We start from the raw sequence: 25,271 nt of genomic DNA on the forward strand, positions 1-25,271 counted from the left end.
TTGAGCAATGAAACTCATTGCCTCATTGAAGGTCAGGGCATACTCAGAGAGACTGGAAATCCTGAAATTGCCCAGCCTTAAGCATCGACGGAAACGCGGTGATGATTATGATCGACTTATACAACTTTATTCATGGTATTTACAAGACTGGGGGACAGCCTCAGATCGCACCCTCCGATAGTAGGGAAGTTAAAGGGAATAGTCTTAAGCTGAATAAATATCACTGTAGACTGAACGTAACCGCTCTCGTTCACAGAACGAGTTGCTAACTCATGGAAATAGACGCACATGGGCCACCCTACCCTCACTGTATAATCCAGTATGCTACATACAAGTAGCGGTCCACGCATGCCACCAAAAGCCGGTGATTTTTTTTACCTACAAAATGAAGAACAGGCCTACCCAGGCCTCAAACGTCTAACAAGCTTTTTACCTTCGTACTGGTCAAAGTTAAAAAGAGTGGTTCGTTTCCACGAAGCATGTTATTTAATTCTCGCACTGCTGCATCGCAAAACACGAGTTGTAGTAGTAGTAGTGTAGGGACTAGCATTTGACTGTCTAGGCCTCACGGTCTCCTTTTATTAGTGGGATACATATATGTTTTCTTTTACAGGTACTGTAAATCACTCGTCAAAGTCAATTAATTTTTCTTTTAAATTGATGTTCAAGATTTTTTAACACATTAGTATTTTGTCAGTGCAAGTTTAGTTTCGATAGGTAGTGCATTCCATGTTTGTGCAATTCTATTAGCTAATGAATTTTTCCTTAGGTTAGTATTACAGTGCTCTTTACAAATTTTCATCATTGAATTTCTTATGCTCTCATAATCTGATATTATTCACATTTACTTCATTATTTTATAGCAATTTAACATTTTGTATGTTTCTATTAAATCCCTATTAGCCTTCTACCCTTTAATGAATGCAGATTTAAGTATATAAGTCTCTGTTGATAGCTCATAGATTTGCATTCTTTTAATAACTTAGTTGCTCTTCTTTGTACCCTTTCTATAGCTATAGTGTCTCTTGAGGTATGGGCGCCACACAATATTACCATGTGTATTCCACTTATGCTTTATACAGTTAAAGAAATATATCTTTATCTAAATAGGTAAACGTTCTCGTAATTATTCCTATCATCTGGTTGGTTTTATTTATTATATTCTGTATATGTATGTCAAATGATAGTTTATTATCAAAAATTATGCCAAGGTCTTTCTCACTTGGACATTTTTCAATGTCCCGTGTGGTGTCTTACATTATATTTGTTTTCTGGATTTTTTCTTCCCATGTGCATTACTTTACACTTTGATACGTTAAAATATAGATTCCATCTATCAGTCCAGTCCTTTTGTAGTGTAGTATTATTTTGTGCATTGCTGTAAAGTTTAGTATCATCTGCAAATATTTTGCATTTGCTTTTTATACTTTCAGAAAGGCCATTTATGTATATTGTTAAAAGCACTTGTGGTATACCACTAACATTTTCATGTGTTGACATTTTTCTCCAGTTCTAACTACCTGTGTTCTTTCTGACAAGAAATGTTTTGTCCAGTTCAGTATGCTTCCAGTAATACCACATGAAACTAATCTTAATAAAAAGTCTTTGATGTGGTACAGAGTCATATGCTTTTCTAAAGTCTAAATAAATTATGTCTACAGGTTTACCCATATCTATAATTTTTGTGAAAGTCTTTGATGTGGTAGAGTCATATGCTTTTCTAAAGTCTAAATAAATTATATCTACAGGTTTACCCATATCTATCATTTTTGTGAGATCTTCAGTTACTTCTAGGAGCTGTCGATCTTCTCTGTCTAAAACCATGTTGACAGTCTGCATACAGATTGTTTGTTGTCATAGTAATAATAATAATATTTAATTTTTATATAGCGTTATAATACAAGCATAAGCAAGCTCTAAGCGCTTTACAATCCAGTACCTAAAGTGAAACAAGAAAGCACATAAAAAATATTAGAAACATAAAAACAGAATCATTAATGTTATAAAAAAACACAATGCATAAAACTGACAAAAGTAACATACTATCAATACTACAACTACTACACTCCAACACACCCACGCACAGACACACACATGATTAAACGGCTGAGATGACAGCAATTTTCACTTAAAATACACGCAGGCAAAAAGGAACATAATTGTAATCTGCATGCCACAGATTTTGTAAAAATTGTAAAATAAAATTTTGGATAGATTTTGGATAAATTTTGGTCACATGTGATACAATAGCATCCCTGATAAAGGACTCCAAGATCTTACACACAATACAAGTCAAGTTCACTGGTCTGTAGTTTCCTGGTTCATGTTTTGACCCTTTTTATACATAGCTTTTATCTCAACCATTTTCCAATCTTTCGGTAGGCAAGCAGATTCAAGTGATTTATTATAAATCATACTCAAAGGAGGAGCTAACTCTCTGCTCAATTCCCTTAATATTCTTGAGGGTATTTTGTCTGGTCCTTGTGCTTTGTAGGGGTCTAAGGCATGCAACTTCTTTTCTACTGCCAGTGGAGTGGAGTCACAAATATTAACGTTTCCCGACCTGGAGCTTTCTCCAAGGTCGGGTAAATTTGTCAAGGTCTCTTTAGTATACACACTTCCAAAGAATTTATTAGTGTTTCTGCTTTTTCTAGATCGTTTTCTGCTAAGCTTCCATCTTCTTTTTTCAGTACCCCTATTCCTGTACTAAGTTTCGTTTTTTCTTGCACATATTTCCAAAATATTTTAGGACTTTTCTTACATTTTTGGCAAATTTTCTTTCATAATCTTTTTTTTCTTTCTTTCTTTAAAAAAAATATTTTTAATAGCAGCTTTTTTTTCCAATGATTTTGTAGCATTTATTCCTTTCTTTGATGTAGCATAGATGGGAGTGACCTGACCTAGTTCTTAAGAAACGCTTATACAATTTATATTTCTTTCTGATGATTCTCATTATTTTATTGTTCATCCATGAGGATTTCATTTTTTTCTCTTGTCTATTTAACACTATATATATATAGGGAAACTATTATGGAATGAGAGAAATGATAAATAGTCGGCTGGGCATCAATGGATTGGGATGGAAAAGACGTGAACCAGTGTTGGAATGACTTAAAGACTTTGCTTCACAAAACTATATAGTTTAAGTCATTCCAACACTGGTTCACGTCTTTTCCATCCCAATCCATTGATGCCCAGCCGACTATTTATCCTTTCTCTCATTCCATAATAGTTTCCCTTCTCTAAATCAAATTTATACTTTTTTCAGCTTTTTCCTTCACCAATGAAATGTGGAACTGAAAAACCAACATATCATGGTCACTCTTTCCCAGGGGATCTAGGTGGTTGATTATACTAAATTGTTCTCATTTACTATTACCAGATTAACAATACTGGGTTTTTGACCTGGTTTAGTTCTTTTGGTTTTGACACCTTTTGTATCATGGAAATAGACGCACATGGGTGGACATAGGTTCGAGAATTTAGGATACTAAAACAGGGTGTTACCATACTGAAGGGCACAGGTATCTAGTTAGCGATTTTAATTGAATCAAAAACAAACAACAACATCGCATATGTAAAATACACACGAACTTTAGGTCGTCACACAACGAACAGTAACTCGTAATTTTCGGTTACTTCCGGCTGCTAACTTCCGGTTCCTACCAAAAAGATAAAATTAAAAAAAGGCAAGCGTGAGAAGATAAACAGTGGGATTGCACGTTTGCAGGGATATGCTGTGAAACTAGTTTGATATTTTTGCCGGTGAGTATACGGCATTGCTTTTTTGTATCCAGCATCTGTCTCGTTTTTTTCAGGGCATCTATGAAGAAGGTTATTACTGTTACTGTACCATTCACAAAGTGGTTTTTGATAAAGCGAATTCGAGTCTTTAGAACAGTTATAGTAATATTTATCCTTCAGGTTTCACGACGACTGTAAGTTTTATTGAAGATTCATCCATAGTTTTTGAGGGGTCTGCATAGATTTCGACTGGATGCACATATCTGGGTCTGCAATCAGTGCATGTCGTTCTCTTTCAGAAGGTTGTCGTTCTCTTTCAGAAGAGCACGCTGCTGCAGGGCAGCGCCACCATCACTTTGTTTTTATGCGTGCAAGTGCATGTGTTTTCCTACCAAAGTGGATTTTTCAACAGAATGTTGCCAGTGACAACCCTTTTGTTGGCATGGGTTTGTTTACTTGTGCCAAAATTTGTCAAAATGCAGGTACACACATTAGATATATATATGTACATGACCTCAGTTGTTGAGTTAATCATCTCATCCAGATGTACAACCCAGACCACCATCTGATGGAGGGGGAGAAAATACTGGAGAGTGTGGGATTCAATTCCTTGTACTAAGATTCTCTCACTTTCCCCGCATTACCACTAGGCCATCACACAAAGCAACCACTCTGCTGGTCTGTGTTTTGTTTCTTAGGGTCCTGGGCTATAGTTTCATTTTCCAAAAGACTTGCCATACCAGTATTTTCACCCCACTCACTTCTTTCATGTATTGTACAATGCTGCATCTCTTGTATATTACTTTTTTTCCTCTTTTCTTTTCTTCCTCAAAATGTATGTCTTATTACTTTTGTATGTCTTAACCAAACTGTTGGTGTGGCCATTGTTAACTATTAAAAGCACAATATCAAATGTTTTAAAATTTGTATAACTTTTGGGCTATAACTTGTATAAATTTAATGAAATATGTAACATTTTCATGTGCCTCTACAGAGTTTCCTGAATTAAACTGCTTAACACATCTTGTTTTGTTTTGTTTTTCAACATTTTTCTTCCATTTGAATAGGTCAGCATTTTATACCAAGAACTTGAAGGACATTTAGAAAGAAAAAATGTTACATTCATATGTTAGCTGATGTCTTGTAAGCACTCAGCTGGTTTAGAAATTGTCCTTGATTGTATTTTCATTAAAAGAAAATCAAGAAAAATGTCAGCAGGAAAGGATTTATAACACAATTCATCATCCAGTGTGTCATCGGAATGCATTTAATGGCAGTTTCTGTTTTTAACATTATTGATTTCCATATTATTTGTTTCATCCACATGCTTTGTGACTTTGTCTTTTACAGTTTTAGAAGAGGTGAATTTAATTTACAAAGGATATTCAGGTAATCTCACATTGCATTTTGCATTCTTGCTGAATTTCAGTTTCACTTTAACTATTCAGCAGAATTGCCAAATGATCTGCCCTGTACCCATATTCTGTATCTGCATAATCCATCAGTGATACTACAGTACAGTGTCTGAAACTGAATCTAGCCTGTTGGAAAGGATTAGTTCTTCTCCATGTGTAACGAAGGCAGTCTGGGTTTAATTTCCACCAAACGTCATTCAAATCTAAATTTCTGTCATGTTTCCAACTACTTTCACTTGAGGATTATTTACATGTTTATGATTACGGTATTGTTGGATGAAGAACTAAATTGAAACCACCAACTATTATATTGTTTTCTACATTGTTTTTACTTATTTTTTGTTTAAAATTTTCATAAAAATCAGGTTCAACTTTGGTTGGTCCATATACATTAATGAGGAGTAAGCTAATTTTCTGTATTTCAGTAATCAAAATAATGTAATTTCCTGAACCATCATTTTATTATTATCAGTTTCACTTTAAAATCAAAATTATTCTTAAAGTTAAACAGTATCGCAGCCCCTCTTGCATATGATATACAGCTTGAAAAATAGCTCATATCCCCATTCCACTGAAACATATTGCTCTGGAGATCTTTTCTTCAAAATGTGTACCCAGTAAAAAATAGATAAGATAGAGTACTTTTTATTTCTTAAGTAATGGAAAATATCACATCTTTACTTGGAACTGTTCAGACCTTGACAATTCAAATTCTGAAATAATGGATATATTACTATTCATTTTTGTCTGTGTGAAAGAAGTATGAGAAATTTCTGCATCCAACCCAACTAAAAAGAAAATTTACCAAATACACAGTGCTTGGCAATACAAACCACAAAATAAACACCAAGACAGCATTAAAAATCTTGGAAATTATAGTTATCTTGAGTATAGTTACACACATAATTAAAAAAAACAACAACACATAATGTACAAAAACAACAACAATAAGAATAATATAAGATATAGAAGTATAGACTGACCAAAGATGGTGAGCCAACAAACACCATTGTCAGCAACAAAAATGCGATCATGGGTCTGTGTCTGGATGTAGTGTGTGAGCGTGTGTGTATGTGTGTGCTTGTGTGTGTGCGAGTGTGATGTATGTTGTGTTATCTGAGCAGAATTTCCTGTCAGCACACCCATTGTGAAAACCATGAAATGCAGGTTGCTGACAACAATAAGAAACAAAAAGAAAAGAAGAGAAAAAATTCACAAATTTCCTGAACATCAGCTGATCAGGTAATTGACGGAAGAGGTAATTGAATGATTGTCAGTCAGGACCAGTATGTCAATGGCGAAGGAGAAGAAGAAGAAAAAGCATGACAATAAATGAATAATGAAAAAGCAAGAAATCAATACACGAAATGATGAATTCAGCATAGATACATAGTATTGCAGGCAGTCAATCAAAACACATTGTCATGGCACTGTGATCATTAATGACATGATGACATCTGATACTCATAGTATTGTAGGCAGTCAATCAAAACACATGGCACTGTGATCATTAATGACATGATGACATCTAACACTCAAAACACATTTGACAGTGTCATCCCATAATCCCCCCCATCCCCCCCCCCCCCCCCCCCACCCCCCCCCCCAAAAAAAAAGTATGAGTTGACCATACTGCTACTGCTAGAATCTATCCCCCCAAAATGCTGATCAAGCACCTCCACACTCACAGTCACACTCACACACACACACACACACACACACACACACACACACACACACACACACACACATGCAACACACACACAAGATGAAAAAAAACCAAAACAAATTACGACACTAAATTGACCAGTTGGTAGGTGAACCTGGTGTATGTCACCTTGTAAGGAGTGGATCCAACACTGTCTTCATGCACACAAATGTATATGTGTGTGTGCGAATGCATGGGTGCAGCTGTGTACATGAGCCGGCAAGTGTGACATAAAAAATAGACACATCATTGAGGAATATCAATACAGTTTCCAGCCTTCTCTGAGGTAACCCCTCCTTTCCTTGCGAAGAAAAAAAGAACAGAGAAGGATACCTAACTCATCCCAATCTTTCTTTCCTTTTCCTTTCCTCCTCTTTCTTTGCAGAAAAAACATGAGGCATCATTCCACACAAAAAGTGAGGGTGGTGGTGTGGGGATGGGGGTGGGGTGGGGTGTGCGAGGGAGGAAACCGTCGTTCATCCTAGTCCCCAGCCACAGAAGATGTAAAGCAACATTCTGCACTTTTTCTTGGATTTCTTGGTACATCAGTCATTAGCATATGACAGAATTTGTGTTATCTGACTATGGAACTCAAGTCATAAGCTGAGATTAGAAAAACAATAGCAGGCTTTGGCTAGTGCTTTTGGATGGATATATTGGATGAAGTCACCCCTTCTACTGTTTTAGTTTTGAGACATCTCTCATAGCTGTTGGTGAAGGAGAAAAGCGTTCATTTAAAATTCTTAATCAGATGTTAATGACATTTTCAGTTTTGTGCATTGTAATTTCTACATAAATCATTAATCAGAATACTTTGTTTGCAGAAAACAACTTTTCAAGATATTGCAGCATGTCAGAAATGGAAACTGCTACATCAGAGAGTGCTGTAATATCCAACACAGTGCTAGAGAAAGAAGCAACAGGGACTGAGACAACAGACAAAGAAACAAATGATAAAGAGAAGATGGAAACAGAAGCAGCAGAGAAGGAGGCATGGTCTGGAGATCATGTTCTTGAAGTTCCGATGTCCAAGATGGAGCTGGATGATTTGATCTCATCTGTTGTGAACACAGTGATACCAAAGGGTGTGGAGATTGCCAACAGGCGTCAGGTCCTCTCTGCTTCCATTCAAATTGGGAAAGCTGAGAGTAAGATTTTTACAAGCTTTTATTATTATTTTTATTATGTGTTGTTTTTCTCTCATGTTCTGCTTCTATCTGTGTCTTTCTTGATTCTTTTTTAATTCTGTATGTGTGTGTGTGTGTGTGTGTGTGTGTGTGTGTGTGTGTGTAACTGTTCAAAATTTGGATCAATATTGGAATGTGATGTATGAATGACTTGCAAGGTGCTGAATTTGGTGTCTTCTAAAAAAAAAATTCTTCTTTTGTGCATATGAGTAAAAACAAATATCTACAACAGTTACAAGAAACAACCTGTATTCAAATGTTTCACTTTAATTATGTATGAATAGAGAGAGAGACACAGAGATTCTCTCTCTCTCTCTCTCTCTCTCTCTCTATATATATATATATATATATATACTTTGTATCCGTTCCTGATGAATGATTACAGGGAAGGCCAAAGACATCAGCAAGACTCTGAACCAGTCACTGGACAAAATTCAGAAGTACCTGGATGAGGTCAGAGCTGAGGAAAGAGAAATTGAAGCAGAGTAAGTACTAAAGTAGACTGGTAGTGGAAACCTATGTTAACAACAGGATTATGACATGCCTCTATATCAGGGAGGAATGTGTACCTGAGTATTGTCTGATCTTTTGATTAATATGGGCATAATGTGCTCCTATGGTCTGAAATCTGAAATGGTGTTGAACATCAAAATCTGCCAGATTGTCGGATTAAAACTGTGTTCATAAAGAAGCGCTAATCGTGAAAATGAATGGTTTCTTTGAGTCCAAGAATAAACAAACTTTCACTTGATAATGCATTTTTAATTTGAAATATCGAATTAGAGGGAAAAGCCAATCAAAACATTAACAGAAGTGTGGGTTTACTTTGAATTTTGTGACACATTGATTGGATAGTGCTAAAGACTTTATTGCACTGCTTCTCAATTGAAAATTCTCTCTTATTACAGTAACATGAATGTAAAAAACAAGCACGATGATCAGCAACGCATTATGAAGTGTTAATAGTACTTGCTAATAAAAAAAATCTTGCATTGATTTTCTGTCGGATGATAAACTGTTTGTCATGAATTTCAGCTATAACTTATTTTATAGTGATTTCACAAACTTTGTGCATGAATAGCAATTTAATGCCATGTAATATGTACTTCAAAATAATCAATAGATAATTCTTGACCGTTTGCAAGAAAACGTTGACAACTATGGTTGAAATATTTTCCTTATTTTTGTCGTGAATACTGAGTTATGAGCAGATTTAATTTCAGCACCATGTCACTGCCTAAATAAATCAGACTCGTTTCTTTTAGTTTTCAGCACGTTTCAGGACTTTCTTTTCCATTTTCAGTAGTTTATTTATATGACATGCACAAAGGCCCTTGTAATAAGTGAAAGTAAGTTTTTGTTGTGAATGACTTTGCTGTAGAACTTTATGAATGCCCATGGTTTGCAGGTTTTTATTTTGGAAACTGTTGTAAATGAACAGTTAGCACTGTTCATATCCTCACCTCATTTTGAATATCAACATATTGTTAGAGCGTTGTTTTTATTTAAAGATGTCTAAATCTGGTGATCTTGTTTACGCACATGCTATAAAATTGAATTTATATTAAGCTGATTTGATTATGTCTGTGGCTTGTTTGGATCTGATTATTTTTGTTTGCAGCTTGTTTGGAGCTGATTGACTGTCTTTAGCTTGTTTGGAGCTGATTGACTGTCTGTAGCTTGTTTGGGGCTGATTGTTTATGTCTTTAGCTTGTTGGCTGCCGTTCTTTCTCTGTCTCTGGACCTTGCAACTTGAATGAACTTCCCCTTTCTCTTTGTCAGGTCTCTGCACTCAGCTCTTTCAAGTCTGGTCTTAAAACCCACTGCTTCCCAAAATAGCCTCCCTTCCCTGCCTCTTCTTTGTCTTCAGTTTTTCCAGTTTTAGAGTTGTGCATGCGTGTGAATGACTGGTGCGAAAGCGCTTTGATTTGTCTCTGCACAAGATTCAGCGCTATATAAATATAATAATAATAATTATTATTATTATTATTGTTTGGGGCTGATTGTTTATGTCTGCAGCTTGTTTGGGGTGTCTGTAGCTTGTTTGGAGCTGATTGTAGCTTGTTTGCAGTTGATTGTTTATGTCTTCAGCTTGTTTGGGGCTGATCGTTTATGTCTTTAGCTTGTTTGGAGCTGATTGACTGTAGCTTGTTTGGAGCTAATTGTTTATGTCTTTAGCTTGTTTGGAGCTGGTTATTTTTTTTTTACAGCTTGTTTGGAGTTGATTGACTGTAGCTTGTTTGGGGCTGATTGACTGTCTGTAGCTTGTTTGGGTATCACTGTCTGTAGCTTGTTTCAGTATCATTGTCTGTAGCTTGTTTGGGGCTGATTGTCTGTAGCTTGTTTGGGTATCACTGTCTGTAGCTTGTTTGGGGCTGATTGACTGTCCTTAGCTTGTTTGGGGCTGATTGACTGTCTTTAGCTTGTTTGGAGCTGATTGACTGTCTGTAGCTTGTTTGGGGCTGATTGTTTATCTCTTTAGCTTGTTTGGAGCTGATTGACTGTAGCTTGTTTGGGGCTGATTGACTGTCTGTAGCTTGTTTGGGTATCACTGTCTGTAGCTTGTTTGGAGCTGATTGACTGTAGCTTGTTTGGGTATCACTGTCTGTAGCTTGTTCGGAGCTGATTGACTGTCTGTAGCTTGTTTGGATATCACTGTCTGTAGCTTGTTCGGAGCTGATTGTCTGTAGCTTGTTTGGGTATAACTGTCTGTAGTTTGTTTGGAGCTGATTGACTGTCTGTAGCTTGTTTGGAGCTGATTGACCTGTCTGTAACCTGTTTGGAGCTGATTGTTTATGTCTTTAGCTTGTTTGGGGCTGATTGACTGTCTGTAGCTTGTTTGGGGCTGATTGTTTATGTCTGTAGCTTGTTTGAACTGATTGTTTATGTCTTTAGCTTGTTTGGGGCTGATTGACTGTCTAGCTTGTTTGGAGCTGATTGGCTGTATGTAGCTTGTTTGTGGCTGATTGTTTATGTCTTTAGCTTGTTTGGAGCTGATTATTTTTTCTTTACAGCTTGTTTTTAGCTAATTGACTATACCTTGTTTGGGGCTGATTGACTGTAACTTGTTTGGGTATCACTGTCTGTAGCTTGTTTGGAGCTGATTGACTGTCTTTAGCTTGTTTGGAGCTAATTGACTGTAGCTTGTTAGGGGCTGATTGACTGTCTGTAGCTTGTTTGGAGCTGATCGTTTATGTCTTGAACTTGTTTGGGGCTGATTGCTTATGTCTGTAGCTTGTTTGGAGCCTATTGTTTATCTCTTTAGCTTGTTTGGAGCTGATTGACTGTCTGTAGCTTGTTTGGAGGAGATTGACTGTCTGTAGTTTGTTTGGAGCTGATTGTTTATGTCTTCAGCTTGTTTGGGGCTGATTGACTGTTGCTTGTTTGGGTATCACTGTCTGTAGCTTGTTTGGAGCTGATTGCCTGTCTGTAGCTTGTTTGGGGCTGACTGACTGTTTGCAGCTTGTTTGGGGCTGATTGTTTATGTCTTTATCTTGTTTGGGGCTGATTCACTGTCTGTAGCTTGATTGGAGCTGATTGTTTTTGTCTTTAGCTTGTTTGGGGCTGATAGACTGACTGTAGCTTGTTTGGAGCTGATTGTTTATATCTGTAGCTTCTTTGGAGCTGATTGACTTTCTGTAGCTCGTTTGGGGCTGATTGTTTATGTCTTTAGCTTGTTTGGAGCCGATTGTTTATGTCTGTAGTTTATTTGGGGCTGATTGTTTATGTCTTTAGCTTCTTTGGAGCTGATTGTTTATGTCTGTAGCTTGTTTGGGGCCGATTGACTGTCTGTAGCTTGTTTGGAGCTGATTGTTTTTGTGTTTAGCTTGTATGGAGCTGATTGACTGTCTGTAGCTTGTTTGGCGCTGATTGTTTATGTCTGTAGTTTGTTTGGGGCTGATCGATTGACTGTAGCTTGTTTCTTGTTTGGGGCTGATTGACTGTCTGTAGCTTGTTTGGGGCCGATTGACTGTCGGTAGCTTGTTTGGAGCTGATTGTTTATGTCTTCAGCTTGTTTGGAGCTGATTGTTTTTGTCTTTAGCTTGTTTAGGCTGATTGACTGTTTGTAGCTTGTTTGGGTATCACTGTCTGTAGCTTGTTTGGAGCTGATTGTTTATGTCTTTAGCTTGTTTGGGGCTGATTGACTGTCTTTACCTTGTTTGGGGCTGATTGACCTGTCTGTAGCTTGTTTGGAGCTGATCGTTTATGTCTTTAGCTTGTTTGGGGCTGATTGACTGTCTGTAGCTTGTTTGGAGCTGACTGACTGTCTGTAGCTTGTTTGGAGCTGATTGTTTATGTCTGTAGCTTGTTTGGGGCTGATTGACTGTCTGTTGCTTGTTTGGGTATCACTGTCTGTAGCCTGTTTGGAGCTGATTGACTGTCTGCAGCTTATTTTGGGCCGATTGACTGTCTTTAGCTTGTTTGGAGCTGATTGTTTATGTCTATAGCTTGTTTGGGGCTGATTGACTCTCTGTAGCTTGTTTGGAGCTCATTGACTGTAGCTTGTTTGGAGCTGATTGTTTATGTCTTTAGGTTGTTTGGGGCTGATTGACTGTAACTTGTTTGGGTATCACTGTCTGTAGCTTGTTTGGAGCTGATTGACTGTCTTTAGCTTGTTTGGAGCTAATTGACTGTAGCTTGTTTGGGGCTGATTCACTGTCTGTAGCTTGTTTGGAGCTGATCATTTATGTCTTTAGCTTGTTTGGGGCTGATTGCTTATGTCTGTAGCTTGTTTGGAGCTGATTGTTTATCTCTTTAGCTTGTTTGGAGCTGATTGACTGTCTGTAGCTTGTTTGAAGCAGATTGACTGTCTGTAGTTTGTTTGGAGCTGATTGTTTATGTCTTCAGCTTGTTTGGGGCTGATTGACTGTTGCTTGTTTGGGTATCACTGTCTGTAGCTTGTTTGGAGCTGATTGCCTGTCTGTAGCTTGTTTGGGACTGATTGACCTGCCTGTAGCTTGTTTGGGGCTGATTGCTTATGTCTGTAGCTTGTTTGGAGCTGATTGACTGTTTGTAGCTTGTTTGGAGCTGATTATGTCTTTAGTTTGTTTGGAGCTGATTGTTTTTGTCTTCAGCTTGTTTGGAGCTGATTATTTTTGTCTTTAGCTTGTTTAGGCTGATTGACTGTCTGTAGCTTGTTTGGGTATCACTGTCTGTAGCTTGTTTGGGACTGATTGACTGGTCTGTAGCTTGTTTGGGTATCACTGTCTGTCTGTAGCTTGTTTGGGGTTGAATGTTTATGTCTTTAGCTTGTTTGGAGCTGATTGACTGTCTGTAGCTTGCTTGGGTATCACTGTCTGTAGCTTGTTTGGAGCTGATTGCCTGTCTGTAGCTTGTTTGGGACTGATTGACCTGCCTGTAGCTTGTTTGGGGCTGATTGCTTATGTCTGTAGCTTGTTTGGAGCTGATTGACTGTTTGTAGCTTGTTTGGAGCTGATTATGTCTTTAGTTTGTTTGGAGCTGATTGTTTTTGTCTTCAGCTTGTTTGGAGCTGATTGTTTTTGTCTTTAGCTTGTTTAGGCTGATTGACTGTCTGTAGCTTGTTTGGGTATCACTGTCTGTAGCTTGTTTGGGACTGATTGACTGGTCTGTAGCTTGTTTGGGTATCACTGTCTGTCTGTAGCTTGTTTGGGGTTGAATGTTTATGTCTTTAGCTTGTTTGGAGCTGATTGACTGTCTGTAGCTTGCTTGGGTATCATTGTCTGTAGCTTGTTTGGAGCTGATTGACTGTCTGTAGCTTGTTTGGGTATATTGTCTGTAGCTCGTTTGTAGCTGATTGACTGTCTTTAGCTTGTTTGGGGCTGATTGACCTGTCTGTAGCCTGTTTGGAGCTGATTGTTTATGTCTTTAGCTTGTTTGGGGCTGATTGGCTGTCTGTAGGTTGCTGGGGCTGATTGTTTATGTCTGTAGCTTGTTTGGGACTGATTGACCTGTCTGTAGCTTGTTTTGGGCTGATTGACTGTCTTTAGCTTGTTTGGAGCTGATTGACTAGCTTGTTTGGAGCTGATTGACTGTCTGTAGCTTGTGTGGGTATCACTGTCTGTCTGTAGCTTGTTTGGGTATCATTGTCTGTAGCTTGTTAGGAGCTGATTGACTGTCTTTAGCTTGTTTGGGGCTGATTGACCTTCTGTAGCCTGTTTGGAGCTGATTGTTTATGTCTTTACCTTGTTTGGGGCTGATTGACTGTAGCTTGTTTAGAGCTGATTGACTGTAGATTGTTTGGGGCTGATTGTTTATGTCTGTAGCTTGTTTGGGTCTGATTGACCTGTCTGTAGCTTGTTTGGAGCTGATTGTTTATATCTGCAGCTTGTTTGGAGCTGATTGACTGTCTGTAGCTTGTTTGGGGCTGATTGTTTATGTCTTTAGCTTATTTGGGGCTGGTTGTTTATGTCTTTAGCTTGTTTGGAGCTGATTGTTTATGTCTCTACCTTGTTTGGGGCCGATTGACTGTCTGTAGCTTGTTTGGAGCTGATTGTTTATGTCTTTAGCTTGTTTGGATCTGATTGTTTATGTCTGTAGGTTATTTGGGGCTGATTGTTTATGTCTTTAGCTTCTTTGGAGCTGATTGACTGACTGTAGGTTGTTTGGAGCTGATTGTTTATGTCTGTAGCTTGTTTGGGGCTGATTGACCTGTCTGTAGCTTTTTTGGAGCTGATTGACTGTCTGTAGCTTGTTTGGGGCTAATTGACTGTCTGTAGCTTGTTTGGGTATCACTGTCTGTAGCTTGTGTGGAGCTGATTGACTGTCTGTAGCTTGTTTGGAGCTGATTGTTTATGTCTGTAGCATGTTTGGGGCTGATTGACTGTCTGTAGCTTGTTTGGAGCTGATTGTTTTGTCTTTAGCTTGTTTGGAGCTGATTGACTGTCTGTAGGTTGTTTGGGGCTGATTGTTTATGTCTGTAGCATGTTTGGGGCTGATTGTTTATGTCTGTAGGTTATTTGGGGCTGATTGACCTGCCTGTTGCTTGTTTGGGGCTGATTGTTTATGTCTGTAGATTGACCTGTCTGCTGCTTGTTTGGGGCTGATTGTTTATGTCTGTAGCGTGTTTTGGGCTGATTGACTGTCTGTAGCTTTTTGGGGGCTGATTGACCTGTCTGTAGCTTGTTTGGAGCTGATTGACATGTCTGTAGCTTGTTTGGGGCTGATTGTTTATGTCTGTGGCTTGTTTGGGGCTGATTGACATGTCTAGCTTGTTTGGGGCTGATTGTTTATGTCTGTAGTTTGTTTGGGGCTGATTGTTTATGTCTGTAGCTTGTTTAGGGCTGATTGACTGTCTGTAGCTTGTTTGGGGCTGATTGTTTATGTCATTAGCTTGTTTGGGGCTGATTGTTTATGTCTGTAGTTTGTTAGGGGTCGATTGTTTATGTCTGTAGCTTGTTTGGGGCTGTTTGGAGTTGATTATTTGTGTCTGTAGCTTCAGTCATGCTGCCATCTTTAATCTTGCCTTCAGGTCTCAGATGAGTGTGTTGCCTTTGTGTCGGCATCGTGCTGATCCACTGTATCCCTCTTTTTGTGAACAGTCAGTTCCCTTATTCCCTGCTCAAAAGCTGATCAATCATCATCATGACAGTGATGTTAAGGATGTCACCAGATGTGCGCAACTTGCAGTCTTGGCCTTGGTACACCTAGAATATATTGTTGAAAGCTGATATGAAACATAATCAGGCCTTCTCAGTATGTGTGTGAGTGTTAGTGTGTGTGTTTATGTGTGTATGCATTACATGCATATTTGTAGGATTGAGTAAGGGTTAGTGGTGGTTGTGATATAAGAACGATCAGTGCTTATTGTGATATTTTTGATTGACCTTCTACATTGGGGCATTGGTCTGGCGTTTACTTGTATTTTCCTGTTGCAAAGCTGTTTGTGAGTTGGAGTACCAGAAATTCTTTTAAAGATAAATGATATATTTTGGCATTTCTGCATCTTCATTTTTCGAAATATTATTTTGATTTGTGAACTTTTCTGATTTGACATGTATGATTTTGATTGATTTCAGAATTAAGATGAAAGAGAAGATGCTAGAGGCGAGTTGTGAAGTGATCGACGATGATGACAGTGATGATGACATCACCTTCATAGGATCCAGCTTTGAACCCAACAAAATAACTTCTCAGCCACCGAAGGTCCTGGCCCCAAGGTGAGTTGATGTGTTCTGGATTGTACAGTAGTTTGATACTTGCATAAAGAATTGCGATGTGTGACTTTTTTTTATATGCTTTTGGAGGCTGGTTTTTGTTAGAAACTTATGTATAAAACTAAAAGAAATTCAGTGCAGACCTGCTAGCATGAACATCTCTCACAAAATGTGAGAAAGTGATAGTTTTATGATCAGATTTTATATGACAGTTTGTAACTTTACAGTCAGAATGTATGATGAATATTTATGTGAAACTTGCTAACATGAATACAAATTTTTCATCAGAGGTGTACCAGAAATAAAATAAACTTACTTCCTTAACACTGCTGAATAGTTGATTTTCACTGCTGGAAAAGATCAGGTGCAGAAAGGAAGATAGAAAGAAAGGTTACTGTTTGTTCTTAGTGTAAATTTTATTCCTTGAAACTTACCAACTATTCTGTGTAATTTCTTTAATGGACCAACGACAAGAACCAAGCTGAAATCTGGCAGATTAACATGATTTTTGGCCCATGGCTGACTCCTAGTTTAGTGTGCTATGGACTTAATGGAAACATTGGGACCACACAGTTGAGGATCATCAGCTTTGCAGATGCATCTTAAGGGGTATTGTTAAAATCTTGTGGCCAGTGCAGCAGGTATCTGTATTTTTCGAATATGGTTTACTCCAGGATATAGCATGAAAGGGAGTGTAGAATGCAGCCTTTTCATGTAGTCCCCAACCTGATTGGATCACCATCACATCGTCATCGCCCTCATCATTATTCACCATCAGTATTGAAAAGAAAGCAATTGATTCTGCAGCCTTTCATGGCCTGCTGTCATGGTGACCTCAGTCTTGATTTACACCCCATTTCCATGCATGTGTTGATTTCTTCCTTTTCTTGATTTCTTTTTGAGAGACCTGAAGTAGATGGAAGGGGAGGAATCTTCTGTGGATGATTATTGATAAATGTTTGAAGATGTATGTGTTGTGGTGTGTGTGGGGTTGTGTGCATATGTGAGTTCGCATATATGGACATGCAGGTCAGCAGGGTTGTGCATTCATGTAAGACTGAACGACAGAAAAAAATCAGAGGAAGACACCTCATTCTGTTCAACCTTTACACAACATGCACACAGATATAGACATAGACTGAGATGATTTGATGTTGATGAAAGTCACTTTATAGCAACAAAAATTGCTATAGGCAGAAGAAATAATTAAATAACAATGTTTGATAGAGTTTTGCCTCTGTCATTTTAGGCAGATGTCACAAACGAGTGATGGGATAGCAACACAGACTCCTGTCAACCCACCCACTCTGGCCAACCTGCGAGCTGCTCTGACCAACACTATCAACAGACAGACAGGAGCACAGGCAGCACCACATGGGCAGGTGGGTTTGTGGACTTCTTGTGTTGATACCGCTTTTTTTTTTTTTTTTTTTTTACTCTGTGACTGGTGTGTGCAAAGGCTTATGTGTGCATGCATGTGTATGTATGTGTGTGGTTGTGTATGTTTGTGTGTGTGTGAGAGAGAGAGAGGGAGAGAGAGAGAGCACTGCACATTACATGATGCACACATGGATATATGTGTAATGTGTACTGTTTGCATGTATGCATTATATCTGTGATTTCTTTACAGAGAATTATCAGAAAATGTGTTAATTCATGGAAGCTTGTCCACATACTCAGACTGTAACATTTCTACTGCTTTCACTTGCTCCAGTTTCCTTCTTTTTTTTTTTTTTTTTCTTTGCTGTTATGAATTTGAACATAGGATCGTCAACATCTTTTGTTGAACATTCATTGCATGTGTCACTCACGTGTTACTCACTATAATATGTTGCCTTTAGCTGGAAAATTGCTGAAGATCATGTTAGTGTTTTTCAGCGTAATTTGTATAATGAAAAAAAAAGTACAAAAAGGAGACAGATGTAAATAAATACTGTTTTCAATGGGTTAGAAAGGTTGCATTACAGGTTTGCAGCCTTAAACTGTACCAGAGGTCTTCTTGACCCTGACTAATACTTTTGAAATGTTGGAACAGTTTGCTGCCAGCCATGCATTTACAGTTACATGATAATGGACATAGTATACACAGATGTATATATACAGACAAGTACATCAAATCACAAATACACCACACACACACATACACACACACACGCACACATGTGCACGCACGCGCGCGCGCACACAAACACACACACACACACACACACATACCCTGCTCTTCCCCCTCATCCCCCACACAACTACTCACACAGGCATATGAAAGGCATGAACACTTCAACAAGCAGACAGACATCCATGCATTTTTTTTCACTTGCACACATACACATGCATACACAGATGCTTACTCATTCTCCCAATTTATATGGAATGTGGAAAGACAATGTCTTGTCATAGTTATGCTATTTTATATATGGTGACACTGCCTTGCCTTGTTATAGTCATACCATAAACCTGATGGAGCTTGATGTATAAAACATGAATTATTCAGTATGAAAGTGGCACTACTGTACAGTTGTCCACCCCTTCCCATCCTGTGCGGCAGTCCTCAGGGGCTGCTGGGCGGGAGCGGAAAGCCTCGGGCGGAGGCATGTTGTCTGCCTCCCGCCCCACCCCACCCCCCGGACCCCCTCGCCCCGCCTCTCGTCTGCCTGGCCCTCGGGCTGGCGGAGGTGGCCGGAAACCCCCCCGTACCTCCAAAACTCAAGGAGGGGAGGGTTGCGGCCTCGGCGGGATCGGGAGGGGCCAAGGTCGTGGATATTCCGACTTGGTCGGAATCAGAAAAATTAATTTCTAAAAATAAGTACTCCATCCTGGCTGACCTTGAGCCACCGCAAGCAGAGGAGCAGGGGGTAGCGATGGAATAGGCTGCTGCTTTATTTTTTTTTAACCTTCTTAATGGCAGTGATCCACTGGAACATCCGGGGGTTCTACACCAATTTCCAGGAACTCCAGCTGCTTTGTCGTGCTTTGAAACCTTCAGTGCTGGCACTGCAGGAGACTCTGCAAAGAGATGGCAAGGTTTTATCTCTCTCTGGTTTTAACTCCATTTTTAAACCCGCTCAACCGAAGCAAGAGGGATTGACGGTAGGTGTCGCCATTTTTATACGCAAGTCCCTTTTATACAGTACAGTTCCTTTAAGCACCCCTTTACAGGCGGTGGCAGTCAGAGTCACACTTGAGAAAACCATCACTGTCTGCTCTCTCTACCTTCCTCCTTCCGTCCGTGTTCTGAGGCAGGACCTCATGAACCTGGTCGACCAGCTCCCATGTCCGTTTTTACTGTTGGGCGACTTCAATGGACACTCCCCACTCTGGGGAAGTGAGATGACATCAGCCCGAGGTCTTCTCTTGGAAAACCTTCTTTCCGACATGGACTTGTGCTGTCTCAACGACAAGTCTCCCACTTACCTTCATCTGTTCTCTGGAAAGCTCTCGTGTTTAGATCTGTCGGTCTGCGATCCATCGTTGGTCCTGGACTACGAGTGGAAAATGCACGACGATCTGCACGGGAGTGACCACTTTCCTGTCGTCCTCCGCCCCACAGATGGAGAAGGTGACTCTCTGCCTGACCGCCTGAACTATGACAAAGCCGACTGGGGAATTTTTACTACGAAGATAAGAGCGGAGCTGCAGGAAGAAACAGTATTGAAAAGCAAGGACCCTGCTGACACTCTGACTCGGATCGTTTTAGATTGCGCCAAAGCAGCAGTCCCATCGTCTACCTCCAAGCCTCAGGTGCCAAGAACGCCCTGGTTCAACGCGGAATGTCGGGAGGCCCGTAAGTCTCGGAAGAGAGCGCAGCGACGCGTCTTTCGGAGACCGGATACCGATAGCGTTCGAACCCATCAACAGCTGAGGGCGAAAGCCAGGTATGTTTTTAAAAAGAGCCAGAGGAAGTCATGGAGAGATTTTTGCTCTTCCTTAACCTCCAACACACCCAAGAAGAAAGTGTGGAGGGTTTTAAAAAGAATTAAGGGCAAAAACGTATGCCCAACCTTTCATCATCTTAAACTTTCAGACGCTCTGGTCACAGAGAAGAAAGCAGTTGCCAATTTGCTTTCCTCCACAATTGAACAGAACTCGAGATCTGCTAACAAATCTGCTCGGTTTTTTAAAACCAAAAACCTGTCAGAAAAAACACCATGTAACTTCTTTTCCGACAACACAGAGAATTACAACCTTCCTTTCACAATGAATGAACTTAAATCTGCCCTTCAGACTTGTACGGATTCATGTCCAGGAATGGACGAGGTCCATTATAAACTCTTAAAGCATCTTCCCCAAACCTGTCTGGACACCCTGCTTAAAGTTTATAACCACATCTGGGTCACAGGCTTTTTTCCACCCTCCTGGCGGAAAGCCCTCATAATCCCGCTGCCGAAACCGGGAAAAGACCCCTCGAACCCCTCCAACTACCGCCCAATTGCACTGACCAGCTGCATCTGCAACTGATGGAGAAGATGGTCAACGGTAGACTGATGTGGAAACTAGAGACCGACAGCCTTCTGGCGAAAGAACAGTGCGGTTTCCGCAAGCATCGCTCTACCGTTGACCATCTGGTTCGTCTGGAAACCACTGTAAGAAATGCCTTCATAAACAAACAACATGTGGTGGCCATATTTTTTGACTTGGAGAAAGCTTACGATACCACCTGGAAATATGGAATTCTCTCGGACTTGCACAAGCTTGGCTTCCGAGGACACCTGCCTCAGTTCATCCACAATTTTTTACAAGACAGACAATTCCAGGTGAGAGTCGGCACCACCCTGTCCAACATGCAGGAGCTGGGTGTCCCGCAAGGGAGCATCCTGTCGCCAGCTCTTTTCAGCATCAAAATTAATGACATCGTTCAATCCGTTCAGAAGGGATCGGACAGCTCGCTGTTCGTGGACGATTTTGCCTTATATGCAACTGGCAGCACATATGCCAGCATCCAGCGACGGCTTCAGCTCTGCGTCAAAAAAATCCAGTGTTGGGCAGAGGAGAATGGCTTCACATTTTCGTCCTCCAAAACTGAATGCATCCATTTTCATAATTTTCGCCAGTTCTATCCGGACCCTGAAATCCGTCTGGGAAAATCCACCATCCCGGCGGTCAAGGAAGCCAAATTTTTAGGGGTCATCTTTGATCAGAAGCTGAACTTCCTCAGTCATATTAAACAGCTGAAAGTATCTTGCCAAAAAGCCCTAACATCATCCGAGTTGTGGCACACACGAACTGGGGTGCTGATAAGAGAACTCTCTTGCACCTCTACAGAGCCCTGGTCCGGTCCAAACTGGATTATGGAAGTGTAGTATACGGCTCGGCCAGACTGTCTTACCTGAAACTGTTGGACCCTGTACACCACCAAGGGCTCCGTCTCAGCTTAGGTGCTTTCCGCACCACCCCTGTGCACAGCCTGTACGCAGAAGCGGGGGAACCGCCTCTCTCCAACCGCAGACTGAAGCTGACCCTAAACTATTATTTGAAATTGTTTTCTGAACCTACAAACCCTGCTTACGACGCTGTATTCAACAACCCTTTCGGTAAGAAATCTAAAGACAACCCAAACTGCATACCTCCCCTCGGACTCCGCATTCAGCCGCACTTAGAAAATGCCGATCTGGATGTCGGTGGCATCTCAGATATCTCTAAGTTCCCTGACAGCCCTCCGTGGACCTTTACAACACCTGAGGTCCGATTCGATCTGGCCTCATACCGTAAAGACTCCACCAGTTCTCTGGCCTACAGAACTTACTATTCGGAACTCTGCCACAAATTCCCCACTTTTCAAAGTATCTTCACTGACGGTTCCAAGTCAGAGGACGGAGTCGCTGCATCTGCGTTCTGTCCCGCCTTTCCTGACCGGCCCTCAACGGAACACATCCTGTCTGACAGCTCGGTGTACACTGCGGAACTGACCGCACTGGTTCTGGCGGTAAAAATGGTTCTCTCTTCGAAACAAAAGAGATTCATGATCTTTTCCGACTCCTTGTCAGCCCTGGAGGCGATCGCCTGCAGGAATATCACTCATCCCAAACTGCTGGAATTTTATGAAGATTTTACTCTCGCAACGAAGAAAGGATACGAGGTTGTGTTGGCCTGGGTTCCCGGACATGTTGGCATTCATGGTAACGAAAGGGCGGACCTGCTGGCCAGGAACGCTGTAAAGAAAGAATTATCCAGATCCTTTGTACCATACACAGACATGAAGCGGAAGGTGAACACTTACGTTAAGGATCTTTGGCAAGAGGAGTGGAACACCCAGACGGACAACAAGCTCTTCCAGAACCGTCCAGACCTAAAAGAGACCCTCCCTTCGGGGGTGAAGAACAGAAAGGAGGAGTCTGTGCTGTGCAGACTGCGTACGGGGCACACTTTTTTTTACTCATTCTTACTTGTTGAAGGGGGAAGAGGCCCCTCGATGCATTCCCTGTGACGAGCCTCTCACCGTGAAACACGTGCTCCTTGATTGTTGGGATCTGCATGACGTTAGACGCAGACATTACACGGCGGTTTCTTTGAAGACTTTGTTTCGTGATGTCCCTCCGTGGGCGCTGATGGACTTCTTAAAAGAAGTGAACATTTTTAACCAGATTTGAAGGTTTTAAACTATGGAAGTTTTTTTAACTTTGGAGTGGAAAGTTTGAAGTGGTGACTCGTTTTAATTGGTTGTTTTTTTATCCTTGTAGTAGTTATTGATGCGGCGATAGCCTTGAGATGGCCTTAGTGGTCGGCGAGGCTCTAAGCACCATAATTTCATTTCATTTACTGTACAGTTATTCCAGCTTATAGAAGGTGGAATGCCTTAACTCTTACCAGTTCGCAGAAAATTTTTAGTTTTGCTAAGATCACCACACTGGTGTTATTCAAGACTCAATATCAGACACTCACCAACATGCAGAGTACTCAGGTTGTATACCAAGTGAAAGACATTTGAATACTCTTTCACATGAAATCCATCTTATTGTTGTATTGATAACATGGATCAGAGATGAAATGGCATCGACTCAAATTAGGCCTTAGGGATAAAATGTTTGTTTTTGTTTTTTTATTCATAAAGTCTCAAAGAACCATTTTTTTTCTTTTCTTTCTGCAGTGTTCAAAATCAGCCAGAGTATTTGACATAGACCACAAAATGATATCAGATACAATTTGTTATTATGATATTAGATATATAACACTATTAGCACACAGAAAGATAGCATCCATTGCCATCAAAAACGTTGAAAATCTCCACCCCGACATCATTCAACACACAATATGAGACACTCATAAGCATGCAAACCACCCATGTTGTATATCAAATGAAAGAAAATTGAAGAAGCTTTTACATGAAATCCTTTTTGTAATGATATCTTAAGTCAGTCATGAATTCTATCTAATCAAAAGCGTTCTCTCATATTAAAATGCATGGTAAACAAAATCCAAACAGTTCTTGTTTTCTGCTGACAGGTATGTGACATTTCTAGTACTTAGCAATATAGTATTCATTATCAGAATAAACCTTGAAAATTAGCATACTACAATACCAGTAGGCAAACACAGACCACCAATGACAAATTACACAGACAGGTTCTTACTATTCAACACATAATGATAAGCAGTCACAACTTTGCTAAAACTGGTTAAATAAGCTGAATCAGAGTAAAGGAAACATTCTTTAAAGATGAAATATTGTCATAAAACAAAGTACAGGTTATGTGTATTTTGGCAAGATATGAATCATGGTCCACTGTTCAACCTGAGTGACAACCTAGCTGTGTGACAGAAGAAGACAGTTCCCCTCTTTCTTTTTTTTTTCCAAGAGGTTACAGCGGTTACAGTTCCCTCTAACATCAGACAAGGTGAACAGGTCCTTGTCAGGACCGTGCTGTTGTGCTTGTATATTAGTATATTCGCAGAGTGTGGATACTGCTTCTTTTTTGTTTGTGGGCTGCAACTCCCATGTTCACTCGTATTTTTATATACACAAGTGGGCTTTCATGTATATGACCGTTTTTACCCCCCACCATGTAGGCAGCCACACTCTGTTTTCAGGGATATGCATGCTGGGTATGTCCTTGTTTCCATGACCCACCGAACACTGACATGGATTACTGGATCTTTAATGTGCATATTTGATTTTCTGCTTGCATATGCACATGAAGGGGATTCAGGCACAAGCAGGTCTGCACATATGTTGACCTGGGAGATTGGAAAAATTTCCACCCTTGACCCATCAGGTGCCATTACCAAGATTCGAACCTGGGACCCTCAGGTTGAAAGTCCAATGCTTTCACCACTTGGCTGTTGCACCTGTCACAAAGTGTGGATACTAATTTCACAGTAAAAACCATTTTGAAAAAAAACTTGTGGCTGTGGTGAACTTCTTGCATCTTCATCTTGTCCTGACATCAGGTAAGTAGAATCCAGGCACATGTGAAGGCTGAAAAGGAGGCACTGGTTGGCTTGGCCTTGGATCTGTATTGTTCTTTTATAACTTACTGCTCAGAAATCAGATATAAAACATTATAGATATAAAATAAAACAGCACTATATACAAGAGTTTAGTCTAAATACTTCAGTTCTACCCATTCTCAAACCAACCAGTAAGATGAGAGCACTGAAAGTTCTGAACAACTCTGTATCAGTTTCACAGTTTATGAACAAATGTAAACAAAAGAATCGCTTCCATAGCAACACTTGATATCATCAAAATATAGCCTTGAATTTTACAAGCGATCATTTCAAATGTGTAAAATGCTGTAAAAAAAAATACAATGCTGATATGCAAGGAACAAATTCTGAGATCCAGAAGCATGACTGAATAGAGGAGCAATGTTTATATAGATTTGTTTGCCTGACCTGCTTTCTCACATGAACCTTTCTGGGTCAAAATGGGATCCAGTCAGATTTCACAGCTTCGTGCTTCCAGTCTTGTCTTCAGCATCGTCATCAGGGTTCCAGTTCTCAGAAAACTCACTATCTGACATTATCAGGTCACTATGAGAGTCAGATGAACTCATGGTTGAAGAGAAATTAAGCAAAAGTGATCACAGCGTGGAGTCTTGAAAACAAAGAAATCAAGATGGCGGAAGTGCCACATCGAGCAGTTCCG

The 25,271-nt window shown here is 40.0% G+C and overlaps 1 protein-coding gene across 4 annotated transcripts in view; it reads left to right on the forward strand.

The window, feature by feature from the left end:
* LOC143286836 (histone-lysine N-methyltransferase SETDB1-like) overlaps nt 1–25,271 on the forward strand; it is a 107,401-nt gene that overhangs the window by 6,024 nt on the left and 76,106 nt on the right. For 3 of the 4 annotated variants that reach the window (XR_013055864.1, XR_013055865.1, XM_076594663.1), the window contains exons 1-5: nt 3,318–3,765; nt 7,692–8,015; nt 8,440–8,539; nt 16,052–16,192; nt 17,439–17,571. Coding sequence is in view for 2 of the 4 variants with exons in the window: in XM_076594663.1 (XP_076450778.1) it covers nt 7,718–8,015; nt 8,440–8,539; nt 16,052–16,192; nt 17,439–17,571 (672 nt within the window). In the remaining 2 variants the exon portion in view is untranslated. Of the gene's footprint in view, nt 1–3,317; nt 3,766–7,691; nt 8,016–8,439; nt 8,540–16,051; nt 16,193–17,438; nt 17,572–25,271 lie in introns of those variants that run through there. The other variant, XM_076594664.1, reaches the window with a different exon arrangement.

The sequence above is a fragment of the Babylonia areolata genome, chromosome 10 (assembly GCF_041734735.1).
Source record: "Babylonia areolata isolate BAREFJ2019XMU chromosome 10, ASM4173473v1, whole genome shotgun sequence".
In the NCBI taxonomy this organism is placed as follows: Eukaryota; Metazoa; Mollusca; class Gastropoda; order Neogastropoda; family Buccinidae; genus Babylonia; species Babylonia areolata.